Genomic DNA, 13324 nt, shown 5'->3' with positions numbered 1-13324 from the left:
AATTCAATGCAGTTGTACTTCTCAGTGTTATTTGACACACAAACATACAAAAGAAAATGGTTACTAAGGGGAAATCTGTTTTTGGTAAGAGCAATATGTAATTAAAACTAGAGGACAGAATTAGAATTATTATTGGTTAGAATTAGGACATGTTTCCTCTTCATGTGACCCTTTTCACAAATGTCTTGAAAATTAGGCAATGAGGTTAAAATTTGTTAGAGAAAAGTAGCAGAGAATTTCTAATCTTTTCTGTTCATTTAATGGTATATCCTCATTAGAAATCTGCAATCAGACTTACATTGAGGGGAAATAAGTTTGCAGACACTTTTTTGTTATTTAATATACTTTGCATATATCCACTTCATATTAACATGCACAATGACTTTTGTACTTAGAAATATGAACAATAAATATATATTCATAAGTATACATTAATATATACTCATATTCATAAGCATATATGTGTACATATAATAATAATACTATATTCATTGTAAAAATTAAAGGAAAAAATGAATGTTGCAAAAATAAAAATGTTCTCATGCAAATTGCACCTGGTGTCATTTAAAAATGCTGCCATTTGTTGGGAAGTTTTCAGGAACAACATTATTAAACAACAATGAAATGGAAAAAGCTACATAGTCCTAAGATCTTAAACTTCCTTGTCAGTCTGGTTTGTTTGATAATATGCAAGTAGAATATTTATGAAACTGTAAGTAAGGGTTGCAAGTATGTCCCCAAGAACACCATTCAGATTCAGATTCCTTTATTGATCCCAGGGGGAAATCGCAGTTGTTACAGTTGCAGCCATTTATGTAAAAATAAACACTTTACTAATAATTTAAGACAATATAGAGAATTTACAGTATGTACACCAGATTTAAGTACTCAAGAATATAGTAAGGTGGCGGTGATTTTGATAGTAATATTTCCCACAGAAAAGTACAGAGGTGGGAGCATCATATGGAACTGCTCCTCTGCCAATAATTCTGGGGCACTACCTGTCACTGAAAAAATATGAATGAAGTGATGTACTAGATGTTGGAGGAGAATTTAATGTCACACATTGTATTGTCTTTCTGCCTGATGTTTAATAAAGAACATTTCCTAATGGTGGAAATCATGGCCCCCTTTGTCCTGTTCTACATTGATGCCACAGTGGTGTCAGAGGTAGAATAACACCCTGACTTAACACATTCTCTGTGTTAAAATGTGTCATCCATAAGTGGGCACAGAAATATTGCAACATATATTGTGTTTAAAGTAAATCAAAATGTGTTGTCTTCAACTGAACACACTGATGTGTTTAGTCAGAGACAGAATGTGTTGATTTTTAACACATCTGTTTTTAGAGTGACCCACTGACCTCATCATCTCATTAGGCATCCACATGCAGAGCCCTTGTCCTAGAATTTTAAAGAAAGCCACAAAAACCCTAAAAGAAACTTGTGACCACGTTAGATAAATGTTACAACCTGATTTCGTCAGGTGTCGCTTTATTACTCTGATGTAGAATGAATATACGGGACGTACACGCGAACTGTCCGTAGAGAGGATTTAGTCGGCTTTGGCTGGGAGTCTGAAGACCCGAAACAGGAGGGGAGGGGGTCGGTTTGTTTTCCCCTCGCAGAGATCACAGTGGGCGGAGCCTGGGTCTATCAGCTCCGGTGAACAGTTTAATTTCCCACGTTTCACAAACTGTATCTGTACTACAACAGCGTAACCCGACGATGTGTAAAGTCGGAAGCATGGTGCGTGTCGCGCGCTTTAAGTGCCCTGACTGCAATGGTGTATACTTTTTGGGGGGGAGGGGTGTGAAAGGGGGAGGGGGCTCACTGGAAAACAAGGATGTGAATTCATAACGGCCTAGCGGGGGGGTTAGAAACCAGGAAGATGAACAATGTGCAAAATGCATAAAGTCTAAACGTCCATTCTAGCAGTGCGAGCGAGCTGCTGAGACAGGTGGCGTGTGCTCGGTCTGTCTGTCGCTGACAAGAAGCGAATCCATTCATTTTTTTTCAACGGGAGAAAAAACAAAACAAGGACGGATACCCCCTCCCCTCCAAATAAAGGGTAAAGTTCACAGGAAGCTGGGGGGCTGCCATTTTTTTGCCTGCTAACATGTTAGATGCTAAAGCGGAGAGGGGTGCTCGCCGTTAAAAAGAGCTTTTTGTTTGATTTTTTCTTTACGTCGAGCGCCGGGTTTCTCTTTGCGTTTTGTCCTATGCATTTAGTCGTCTCTGTTTGAACGCGGGCGGTATGGAGAGGACCGAGCAGCCGTGGAATTCCTCCTACACGTACCAGGTGAGCAAGCACAGCGCCGAGATGCTCCACAACCTCAACAGCCAGAGAAAAGATGGAGGCAGGTTCTGCGACGTGATCCTGCGCGTCGGCGAGGAGAGCTTCCCCGCGCACAAGGCCGTGCTGGCGGCGTGCAGCGAGTACTTCGAGTCGGTGTTTAGCTGTCCGGCGGAGGGCGACGGCGAGGGCAAGGAGCTGGAGATGCACACCATAAGCCCCAAAGTTTTCCGCGACATCCTGGACTTCGCGTACACCTCGCGGATCGTGGTGCGCCTCGAGTGTTTCCCGGAGCTCATGACGGCCGCCAAGTTCCTGCTCATGCGTTCGGTCATCGAGATCTGCCAGGAGGTGATCAAGCAGTCCAACGTGCAGATCCTCGTCCCTCCTTCGCGGGGAGGAGGAGGGGAGCACAGTTTTCCCCGCGCCGCTGCCAGCGACCTGTCAAGCCCACCGCATTTGGACGTCGCCAACGGCGCCGTGTTCACTGGTCATGGGCCGCCGCAGTGTGCTGTTGACCGGGACGATGGTGGTCCGGCGCCGACTAGCGACGGATCCCTCGCGGCCATACCGACTAACAGGTTGTCTGTGTCCCCGTCACACCTCACAGGAAATCCCGTAAACGGCGAGGGTTCTCCGGGCTCCAAACGAGGCAGGGGAAGACCGAAGAAAGAAGGTGGAGCTGGGGGAGCCGTGGTCTCTTCCTACAACAGCAGCAGCCAGCACGGTCCTGCTAACGACAGCGAAGGCCTGCTAGCATGCGCCGTCTGCGGGAAGATGTTTACAGACGCCGCGCAGCTGAGGACTCACGAGGCGGAGCATGGAGCTTTCGGTGGCAGCGGAGGAAGAGAGCTGATCCCTGCGGACATGGCCCAGGCGGTGGTCATCCCGCAGGTCCAGGGCCAGGCGGGGCCGCACGAAAACGGGCTGCCCCCACATAGCGCCGCCGACGGCCACCGCAAGCGAGAGAGGACGCGGAGGCATGTGGGCTGCGAGCTCTGCGGGAAGGTCTTCAGAGACGTGTACCATCTGAACCGACACAAGCTGTCGCACTCCGGAGAAAAGCCGTACGCCTGCCCCGTGTGTGGCCTGCGCTTCAAGCGAAAGGACAGGATGTCTTACCACGTCCGCTCTCATGACGGCTCGGTGGGCAAACCGTACGTGTGTCAGAGCTGCGGGAAAGGCTTCTCGAGGTGAGTCTCATTTACCAACGTTGCTTGGCTGGGTTGTTAGATTAAGGCTGGAAGAAGCGTCAGACAATAGAGCATTTTATTGGGGCTTAGAAACGCACATTCACAAGAGCTGCTAGGACTTCAACATCAAATCTCTGATGGTCGAATCAGTCTTTATACTCCAGAAGTGTAACTTTACTGTCTGTGAAGCTGTCAGATAGGGCTGGGTAATTTGGTCAAAATAGCTATAGTATCCCGATACTTCCAAGATATTTTAAGGTATCGCAATAATTAGTTCTTGACGTCGAGAAGTTGGAACAGACAAAAAAGAAAACAGTAGTGCCAGCACTAATTATGCTGTTTATGTAATGAAATGTGCAGTTGGAGCTTTAGGAATGGATGATGTCCACAGTATGTTCAGAAAAGTCCATGATGATTCCTTTATAAGATGTGCAAATGGAAGTAGAGGCAGGCAATATGATGATAGATAGTGATAAATTGCATAACATGACATCACAGTAGGCTTTCCTGAGCATATTGTGGCAATACGCAGTAGCTGATTACTGTATTTAATACTTATTATTAGTTTACTTATAACATTGGGGCAACTGGATTTTTCATTACAAAGAGAGCATAATAAGTCCGGTTTAATTGGTTTAGTGCAGTATGTGAAGCATTGAAAAGTCACTGCATTCATAGGGTTTTCAGTTTTTTTTTTTTAAATATCTGAACACTGTTAGAACATATCAAACCTTAGAAAAACGATCATGTAAGCATATTGTGTATTATGAAGAGATAGTGATGTTTTAGTTACCTAATTATACAACTCTAAATTGAAGCATCACTTTTGTAATAATTTCTCTTTTGAAGTGCATCTCTTGCACAAACCAGTTTAATGTGTTTGTTCTTGTAGGCCAGATCATCTAAAATGGACATATAAAACAGGTACACACCACAGAAAGGAACTCATAAATGTCAGGTGAGAGAACCTGGACATTGCTCATTGGAGTTTTGTAAAATGAAAATGCTGTTAAATTAAACATTTTCAACATATTCATGGACTGTTTTATATTATTTTCACGATTTGTATGCATCATTTGCAACCACGGGATCGTCTGCGGTCACACCTGGCCTGCCATGAGGGATAAAATACCATGCCAGTGTGTGGAAAGTTCTTACGGGGCTGCCTATTGACAGACCATTTGAAAAAACCAGCGAGGACCTCACAACGTACTGCACATATGCAATAAAGGTAAACCTTATACACACAACTAACTGCGTTTTCTTAGGTGTTTCTTACAAATAGCCGTTTGCATCTGTGTAATTGACAAAGAAAAACGAAAAATGATTTTAGGGCACTTGTGAGAGAAATCTTGCATGTGTGCCAGAAAGATGACTTGTCTACCGTAATGACAACGTTAAGCTGAAGGTATTTGATGAAATTTGATTCACTAGACTACTTTAGTTAACAAGTAAAACAACTCTTTTAGAATTGAGTGATGGCTTTCACGGTCTAGGACCTTTTATGGACGATTTTTCTTTAAGACCACAGTTGAGGATTGCTGATTCCTTTGGTGATTATCATACTTGAAGCCAGTGTAAGTGGATTCATTAATAGTGAAAAGTAGAGAGTGAAGGTCCTTATCATAATCTCCAAGAGAATAACAGATTCTCCTCTTGATGTAAAAACCAAATCTGTGCTTGTTCCATTTTTTTTTCTTCTCTTTCTTTTGTTTTGCTTTTTTGCTCCTCCAATGGTTTCAGGTTTTTCCACTGCGTCCTACCTAAAGGTACATGTAAAAACGCACCACGGCTCGTCCATGCTCCCTCCCTCCACAGCTCTCCAGTTCCTCGAGCCGCGTGCCAACGGGCCGCAGACACACAACGGCGCCCCCTACCACTCAGGACGCCAGTGCGCAGTGGAATGCAGCAAGCCTCTCCCCACAGCGTCCCATTGTTGCTCGCGTCGCTTCACTTCGCTCTTCTCACCCTGCTGCTAAATACTGCATCTGCTTGCGCAAACACTTCACAAACATTCATACATGCATATTGCGCTAATTTTTCACCAAAGCTGATTTCCATCATTCTTTTTTTTCATAAAATTAATGAATGTATAAGTCATGTTTCTAGGACTTGGAAATTTAGACTCTGCATTAACTTATTAAAAGGTTTAATTACACTTAGGGCACTTTACACTATAAATTCTATAGAATGATGGAAACATTGTTATAAACAGAAGTGAAGGTCACACTTTGAGTGGTATTTTTGATATATCAAATCTTTTGATTTGATGAAAATATCATGACATCACAGTATTGTATCAGATTTAGAGAAAATCTGTGAAGCAGCATTTGATTTCCTGTGTATATCAAGCTACTTGCACTTGAGGCTGATGACTGTTCTGGCTTAGCTTGAATATCTGATACATATTCTAGCACAGTGGAATGTGATCATTTTGGTTTGGATTTAGAATGCTTGGTTTGCTATTGCAGTAAAAGACTCCACAAAAGACTCCAGTCAGTTTTCCAGTGGGATTATGAAAACATGATAAGCATGTGAAAAGCCTTCTGTAGAATATTGATATATATTCTTGATGAATATTCAGGAACCCCTGATAAAAGCTGACTGAGCGGTCTGCTGGCTACTACACTGCATGTATCCACATATACCACTGCAGTTGACTTGTGCTGTATAAAGTCAAGGTGCACATTCAAGTAAGGCTGCAATGTTCTGTTTGAAAGCACGGTTAATCTTTCTTATAAATAAAAAAACTGAAACATAGGTGCAGAAACGCTAATCCCTTTCCCTAATATTTCTTCTCTTAAAGTCAGAATATGTCATTGGTCATTTGGTCGATTTGCCATAGTGTGATGAAAGAATCATAGTTGCAGCCCTACCAGTTTTGTCCTTTGTGAAGCTGGTCCCCTCCTATATTGCTATTCACGTTAGCATGGCGATATATTTCTGTCTGTTGCTTTCCATCATTTCCATCTCATGCTGGCTAAACAAATGTTTTCTCAGCAACTTCCGTGAATGCATGTGCAGAAATCTATTGTAATTCTTTTAAAATTCAATGGACCTTTTTTCAAACAATTATTGCCATTGAAACCGGCAGCCTGTTGTTGGGGTATGCTGAGAGGATATTAGAGAAGAAGTTGGACTTCTGGTTCTTGTGATAATGTGGTTAAATATTTTACATGGTTAAGAAAATCTGTTGGGATAAAATAATTTCCTATATATTTGGTGCTTGATATGTTTAATTTTTAGTTGTGGGAAAAAGTTAGAGCCAGAAGTACATTTAGTCACCCAACAGACTTTTATTCAAGTCTTGGTTACAATAAACATATTATTTTAAGTTGCCAGTTGATTATTATGTGCACCCCACACCTTCACACAAATTATACAACACTTAGTTGAAAGTACTGTTGTAGGCAATGTGTATCGGTGTGGTTATTTTCATCATTTTATACATTTTTTCACAAAGATTAATTTTAGGGATTTATTTGACGAATGAGGAATGGTAAAAGTAGGAAAACATCAGAATTGAATCATTAACTTTACATCAGTACAGAAATCATCACTTCAGTAACTTAAACTCCAACAATAAGTCTGCAGGCTTGGCAAGTAATGAAGGAAAAAGATTCATTCACCTGTGCTGATATTGCTCAGACTGTGTGAATTATAAAGGGTGCATCATTCAGCACATAAACTGATGTGAAGTTAATCATCATTCTGACTCTACTGACTGTAAATCCCCCTCCATGGCCTCTCTGTCTCTCCTTTGTCTCAACTCCTCAACTCCTCTCTCTTTTGTTGGGGTGGTTTATGATGGTGTAGACCTATGTACCAGTCGCCGGCTCCTGGTTACCTTTCCTGAGACAGAGGGGTCATTTCGGGGGCTTTCTGGGCCTCCAGTTCTCCCCCAGCCAGGCCCTCCTGCTCTTGGTTTGCAGCCTGAGCTGCTCCTGGGCAAGCCAGGGACGACTCCCTATTTCTGGGAGTGCCGCTCTGCTGGAGCACCAGGCTTCCCGCTGCATGGGCCTCTCGCAGGTCAGTATGGGCCGGCTGGAGGGTGGGCATGGGACAAGGTAAATGCTGCTTATACAACAGAGGATGTAAGCAGTTACAGGTGTTCTGGATTGTTACAACAAACATTATGTTGAGTTGCCAGTTTAATAGGTACCCTATACACCTTCACACAAATTACACCTTGTGTACGTCCATAGGACTGCAGTGTCTGATATAAATGCAGCATTCATAGTATCAGTTTTCAGTTGTGTTAAAATGGAGGTGACATTGAGCACAGCTTAATGAGTGGTGCTAGTCCTGGCTAGTATGAACTGAAGGGCGGTCATTCTGGGGTTATCACAGACATCTGTTTCAGAGGTTTACTGAGCGTGGTGTGAAAATTGTGTGTGAATGGTGATTGGTGGTTCTGTGGACGAAAATGAGAGAGGTCAAAGTAGAATTATGAAAGCAAATAGGTAGACTACAACCATTCAGACTACATAATTCAACACTGGTGTGCAGAACAATGCACCACTTTAACCGTGTTTACACCTTGCATTAACATACATTTTGGATGCTTTGATCATAAGTGGATGGCACTTTGTGAACTTATCATTCAAACCACTGGAGGTGACACATGACCTATAGTGTCTTTTAATCAACTGTATCATCATAGCAGAGTTCTTTCTTTGTCTAGTTTCTTGTTTGTTTATAAGTTGCATTTGCAGTCCATGTGATCAAAATGTACACTAACAAGAACCTGTGGAACTTGCAGTATGATAAGTACACAAGGCATGCATCATAACTGAATGGTTCCAGTAGTATGACAGTGAGTCTTTACTGCTTCAGAGTCCTGAACATTCCCTGAATATCAATCCTATCAAGCATCTTTGGAATGAGGTGGAAAACTGTGCAGCTGTCCAGTCTGCAACAACTGTGCAACACATTTCCTTATGAATCAGCATTGTTGCAGAATGGATCTAGAGTATTGCAGAATCCATTCCATGGAGAATTCATGCATTTATAAAGGCCAATAAAGGCACATCATGCTGTTGTTTTAAAGTTTTAACAGAGGCATAAGTCTTGGGCAAGATCCAGAAGCTTGTATGTATCATCGCTGTCCAGTGAAAAACAAGTATCTCTCAAATAGTAACTTTACAGGAGAAGGCAAAAACACGCTTCCCTTTCAGTGTAAGTCATTGTAAAGAGATTTTGTTCAAAATGATTTTAAAGCATTTCTGTTGGTCCATTCATCATGAAATTTTTACACAATGTAAAGGACGGTAATGTAAATCAACAGAAATGGAGATGCATGGTTTCCATTGGACAGCGACGATATATAGAAGTACATGCTTGGGGGGTCACTTTCTGACCTTACCAGTATCCTGCTTGATCCATGCTATTTCTTGCTATTGTCACATAAGTTCCTGCTGAAAATGATGAAATGCAACAAAATCCCCTTTTATTCATGGCATCCTTGAAATTTTGATGAAATGCTCCATGATTAAGAAGCTGAACTAGATGTGAATCTGCGTAATAACTGCGTATTCAGTGAATAATGCAAGTCTTACTCATGTTGTGGATTAGTGTATACAAAATATGGTGATCCTATATTTATTTTGTATTTATAAGGATAATAATGCATGAAACTGTCTAGGCTATAAGACCCAGCTGATTGACCAGTAACATTGGTCTGTTTTGACAACTTATGGTTTCAACAGTGGCATATTTGCTAATTACTCACTTTTTTGTTTTTTGGATTCCAATTCATGAACTCTTAACCACAGCCTTAGATGCTTGTGCCACTGTGGAGCCAAATATTTCATTACATGTTTAAATATATTGTGGCAATGCAGGCTGAACTGATGAATTTGAATACAGAACACCATCTTGGTTAGTATGACACAAAACATTTTTCATGAGAATAACCTAACACAACTTAATTTTGAAAACCTTCACTACCTGGCCTCTATCTGCTCGGCAACATATCTAACAAAAATTGGTCTATAATAGAAGACTATTCGAAGATTTCTGATGGTTGTAAAGAGCCTTCTATCCCTTGATGTATTGTCTAGTCTCACCATTTCTGAAAACTTTTCAGTAAGTTATCTGTGCTATGGTCTTATTATACGTGCAGGTGTCTGATCTGAGTTGGTGTGTATATCTTGCCTAATGTGAGGTTTTTCCTCTTTCCCTCTCTTTCCCTTTCCTCTTCTGCCTTTTCTCATTTATCCTGACCCACCCTCCCCCTTCCCACTCTGTGTTTACCTCAGACGGGCAGGAGAATGCTGGGAAATGCCCCCATCAGGATTCTGATGGTTCAGACACTGCATTCGGGGACCTTTCTAATGGAACCGAACTGAAGCCTGAGCACAAGGCTGAAGGCGAGGAGCTAGAAGTCACCTCTCTGGTTTTCAACGGGGAAGCCGACGGACCAGCGGCTGTGCCATGCGGCTCCAAGCAAAAATCAGACCCAGAAAAAAAGTTTGCTTGTGGCGAATGTGGTCAGACCTTCCGCACAAAGTCTTACCTCAACAAGCACCACCAGCGGGTGCATAAAAAACATAGTGGGACAGGATCCAGCCTGGGGGATCTGGGATCACCCTTTTCACCCCAGCAAAACATGTCGCTGCTTGAATCATTTGGATTTCAGATCGTCCAGTCGGCTTTTGCCTCCTCACTGGTGGACTCTGAAGTGGCGAGCAGTGCTATGGGCTTAGGAGACAAGTGACTGCCTAGTGAGGGAGATGAGTTTGTTCCTATTGAACAGCCACAGCTTTCAGAATAACTGCAATTCTACCTTTTATCATCAGTGTCCTTGTAGACTACTCTGTCTTTTATGTTGCTTACTGTCGATGTGTTTGTCAGTTTGCCAAGATGTATTCCATTTTTTGTGTGTGTGAAGCAGCTAATCAGCTTTTCTATTTCATACATTTTTTTCCCCATGTTTTATAGTTGCATACCAGAAAAAAATCAGGCCTCTTGCAGTTTGGGCTATTACACAAAGTTATTACACAAATGAAATGGGAAATTTGCCCATGAAGCACCCAGCAGTTGTTTATTTATTTTTTTAAAACCATCAAAACAAAGCTTGCCTAACAAACCTTTAAGCTTCTGAGGCAATCTAAATGTTTAGGTGTATGAAGATTACTGGGGCAAGCCTCTTGTAATGTTTGGGACACATTTTAAGTCCAATACTGATTATGAATCACTTAAATCTTGCCCTGACACATGGTTGTTAATGTTACTTCATTTGAATTTTATTTTGCATCTTAGATATTGTCAAAATGGATTGTTTTGGGTTACACAACAGTGCATGTGAGTTTTGAATATTCAGCAGGGACCAACTTCAGGTATGACTGTAAGATATTGCAAGAAATGAAGAGTATATTTTATTAACTTATTGATATTAGTGTCCCAGTCTCCTTTATGAAATGGTTTATATAAAGTTGTTTAAATTTAGATCTGTGCTGTGCTATTTTGTCTTTGAATTATGTGTCTGACAAGAGGCCAGCAAGAGAGCTTCTGTGTGTGTGTGTGTGTGTGTGTGTGTGTGTGTGTGTGCGCGCATGCTTGGGACAACCTGATTGTTGTGTGTATGTGTGCCAGGTCTCTATCTTCAGAATGTAATATAATCAGAGGGCTTTTTTAATATATCAGATTTTTTTTTCTATGAGGTTCAATACATTCCTGCTTAACTTAAGAGTTCCTATCATGATATGTGTATAATGTTCACATATGTAAGAAATGTGTATATATATCTATCTGTGGCCAACGTTGTTAGTTTGATTAATCTATGTGAATGAGGTCCTTGTGTATATAATCTTTTCCTTGGCCCTTGTGGATGAATGGAAGTTTGTATGGAGAAACATGTTTTGAGACAAATACCAAGTTCTATTAAGTTGGTACCGACAAATCCCCACTTATGTTTGTTATTTCTGTAGCGTGTGCGATCATATTAATTGTATGTTTAAGTATGTTGAAAAAGTATGTTTAAGTACGCCACCACTGTTTCATATCTAAATTCTCTTTACTCTTAGATCTTGACAGTATAAACTACTGTGAGCATATGTAATTAAGTGTTAATTACAAAGTCACAGGTGTTTTAAGAGGGCTTGAGAGGATGGAAAAACCTTTAACTGCGTCACGCTGATAAGTGCTCTCTAATGCAAAAGGCCTGCTTTTTTGTGCGTTTGGCAGATTATGGGTGCGCTCAGATTTTGCTGTGATGTGCAAGTTTAAAAGCCCTTTGGTAACAGACTTTTGTTATTCTTTCAGGCTGAGCTTAGTCACCATTATGTTCTGTGTGGCAGATTCTTTCCACAGTAGCCAGGAAGGTTGTAACAAATACAGTTATTATATTGCTACGAATCTGAGAAGGTTGATGGTCATTAATTTGCATTTTATTTTTGTATAGAATGCGTACTGACTGGCATTTCTAAGGTAAAATGAGGAGATTTCTTTCATGGCAGTCTTGCAGCAGATTGATCTCACTGGTCTAGAGAACATATGTAATTCATTGTCAGCCCGTGTCGTCTTTTTTACTTACCATCAGCCTTCCTAAGCTGATTTCAGTACTTATAACCTTTTTTTTTTTAAACCACAAAGTGGCTCTTGGGGAAGATGCGGCACTCAATGATTTCATATGCTGATCTGTTGTCTATTGTTTAGTGTGGCACATTGTATCACTGGAAATGTTTTTCTTTCCTCAATCACTATGATTTTGTTTGTTTGTTTGTTTGTTTGTTTGTGTGTGTGTGTGTGTGTGTGTGTGTGTGTGTGTGTGTGTGTGTGTGTGTGTGTGTGTGTGTGTGTTCTGCTTACATTTTTGTATATTCGTATGTTGCAAAGTGCCTTCCCAGTACTGATTGTGAACTGCGATGGGTAGGAAAATCTGTTATCATAAAGACCATCTTAAGAACAACCATGTACACAGACAAAGTGACTTGCATTGACACTTTTGTATAAAGACATGCACATAGAACAAAATGTACATTTGTATGTATGTTTGGTATTCTATCTTTGTTCTCTGACAAAAAAAAGCTGTTTCTTTGCATTTTATGTCAAGAATTTCATTGATTTTTGGACGTTTGGATATAGGCATACTTTTCTATTGATGTTTGTTTTTGTACACTGTTTTGTGTCTCTGTTTATTTGCTACAGAGATGAGTATAAAATAAAAAATTGTATTTGAGAAAGTTTTGCTATTTAATCCTTTTTTAGTGTTCAATCACGTTTGGGTGGTATTATCAGACTTTGTATTGGTGCTGAAGTGCTTTGGAACCTCTAACATTCATCTGCAGCATAAAAAACCTTTCTGCGTGAACATTAGGAGGTTCTGGGTGAACATTTGGTGTCTATTGACCTGCTGTTCTAGTACCACCATCATGCCAATAGTTCCAGTTTTAAAAAAAGGAACAACTCTGTGACATGGGATTAAACTGAAGCTAATCAAATAAATAAAAATACAGGCTTTGGGTAGTTGAGGGGTTCCAGAAACAAAAGCTGATTAAAAATAGGGCCAAAAAAATGCATGTAACTTGAAAATGAGCGGTCATTTGATAGAATCAACTGCTATTTCATAACTAGAGTGTTGATCAAATATGAGCCACAATGTGGTCAATATATTCATTTATAATAATTTTTGTTTTTTGCATTTTTTTTAAACAGTCATTTTTGTTACATGCTTGATTTAATGCTTAATGTTATTTTTGTGTATTTTGGAAATGTTTCTTACTTTATCTCCCAAAGCTAAAGGTCAGTCTGAAAACTCTGCCATGGACGACGGCAGCTGTGTAGCATCGAGTGACGAGTCACAGTTGATTATTCTGAGGATTTTTTTGAGG

General features: G+C 40.7%; 1 protein-coding gene across 1 annotated transcript; it reads left to right on the top strand.

Moving 5' to 3' along the window:
- The first annotated feature begins 1912 nt into the window (after positions 1-1912).
- On the top strand, positions 1913-12667 carry patz1 (POZ/BTB and AT hook containing zinc finger 1). The gene is given in 9 exon segments (XM_037534966.1): positions 1913-3491; positions 4384-4396; positions 4398-4433; positions 4435-4486; positions 4575-4686; positions 4688-4722; positions 5235-5396; positions 7308-7520; positions 9752-12667. Coding segments are annotated over 9 exon segments (2313 nt in total). The 5' UTR covers positions 1913-2259; the 3' UTR covers positions 10210-12667.
- Positions 12668-13324: the final 657 nt, after the last annotated feature.

Source organism: Pygocentrus nattereri, chromosome 26 (genome assembly GCF_015220715.1).
Source record: "Pygocentrus nattereri isolate fPygNat1 chromosome 26, fPygNat1.pri, whole genome shotgun sequence".
In the NCBI taxonomy this organism is placed as follows: domain Eukaryota; kingdom Metazoa; phylum Chordata; class Actinopteri; order Characiformes; family Serrasalmidae; genus Pygocentrus; species Pygocentrus nattereri.
The sequence above is the reverse complement of the archived record's forward strand: the minus strand, read 5'-3'. Positions and strand labels throughout refer to the sequence as shown.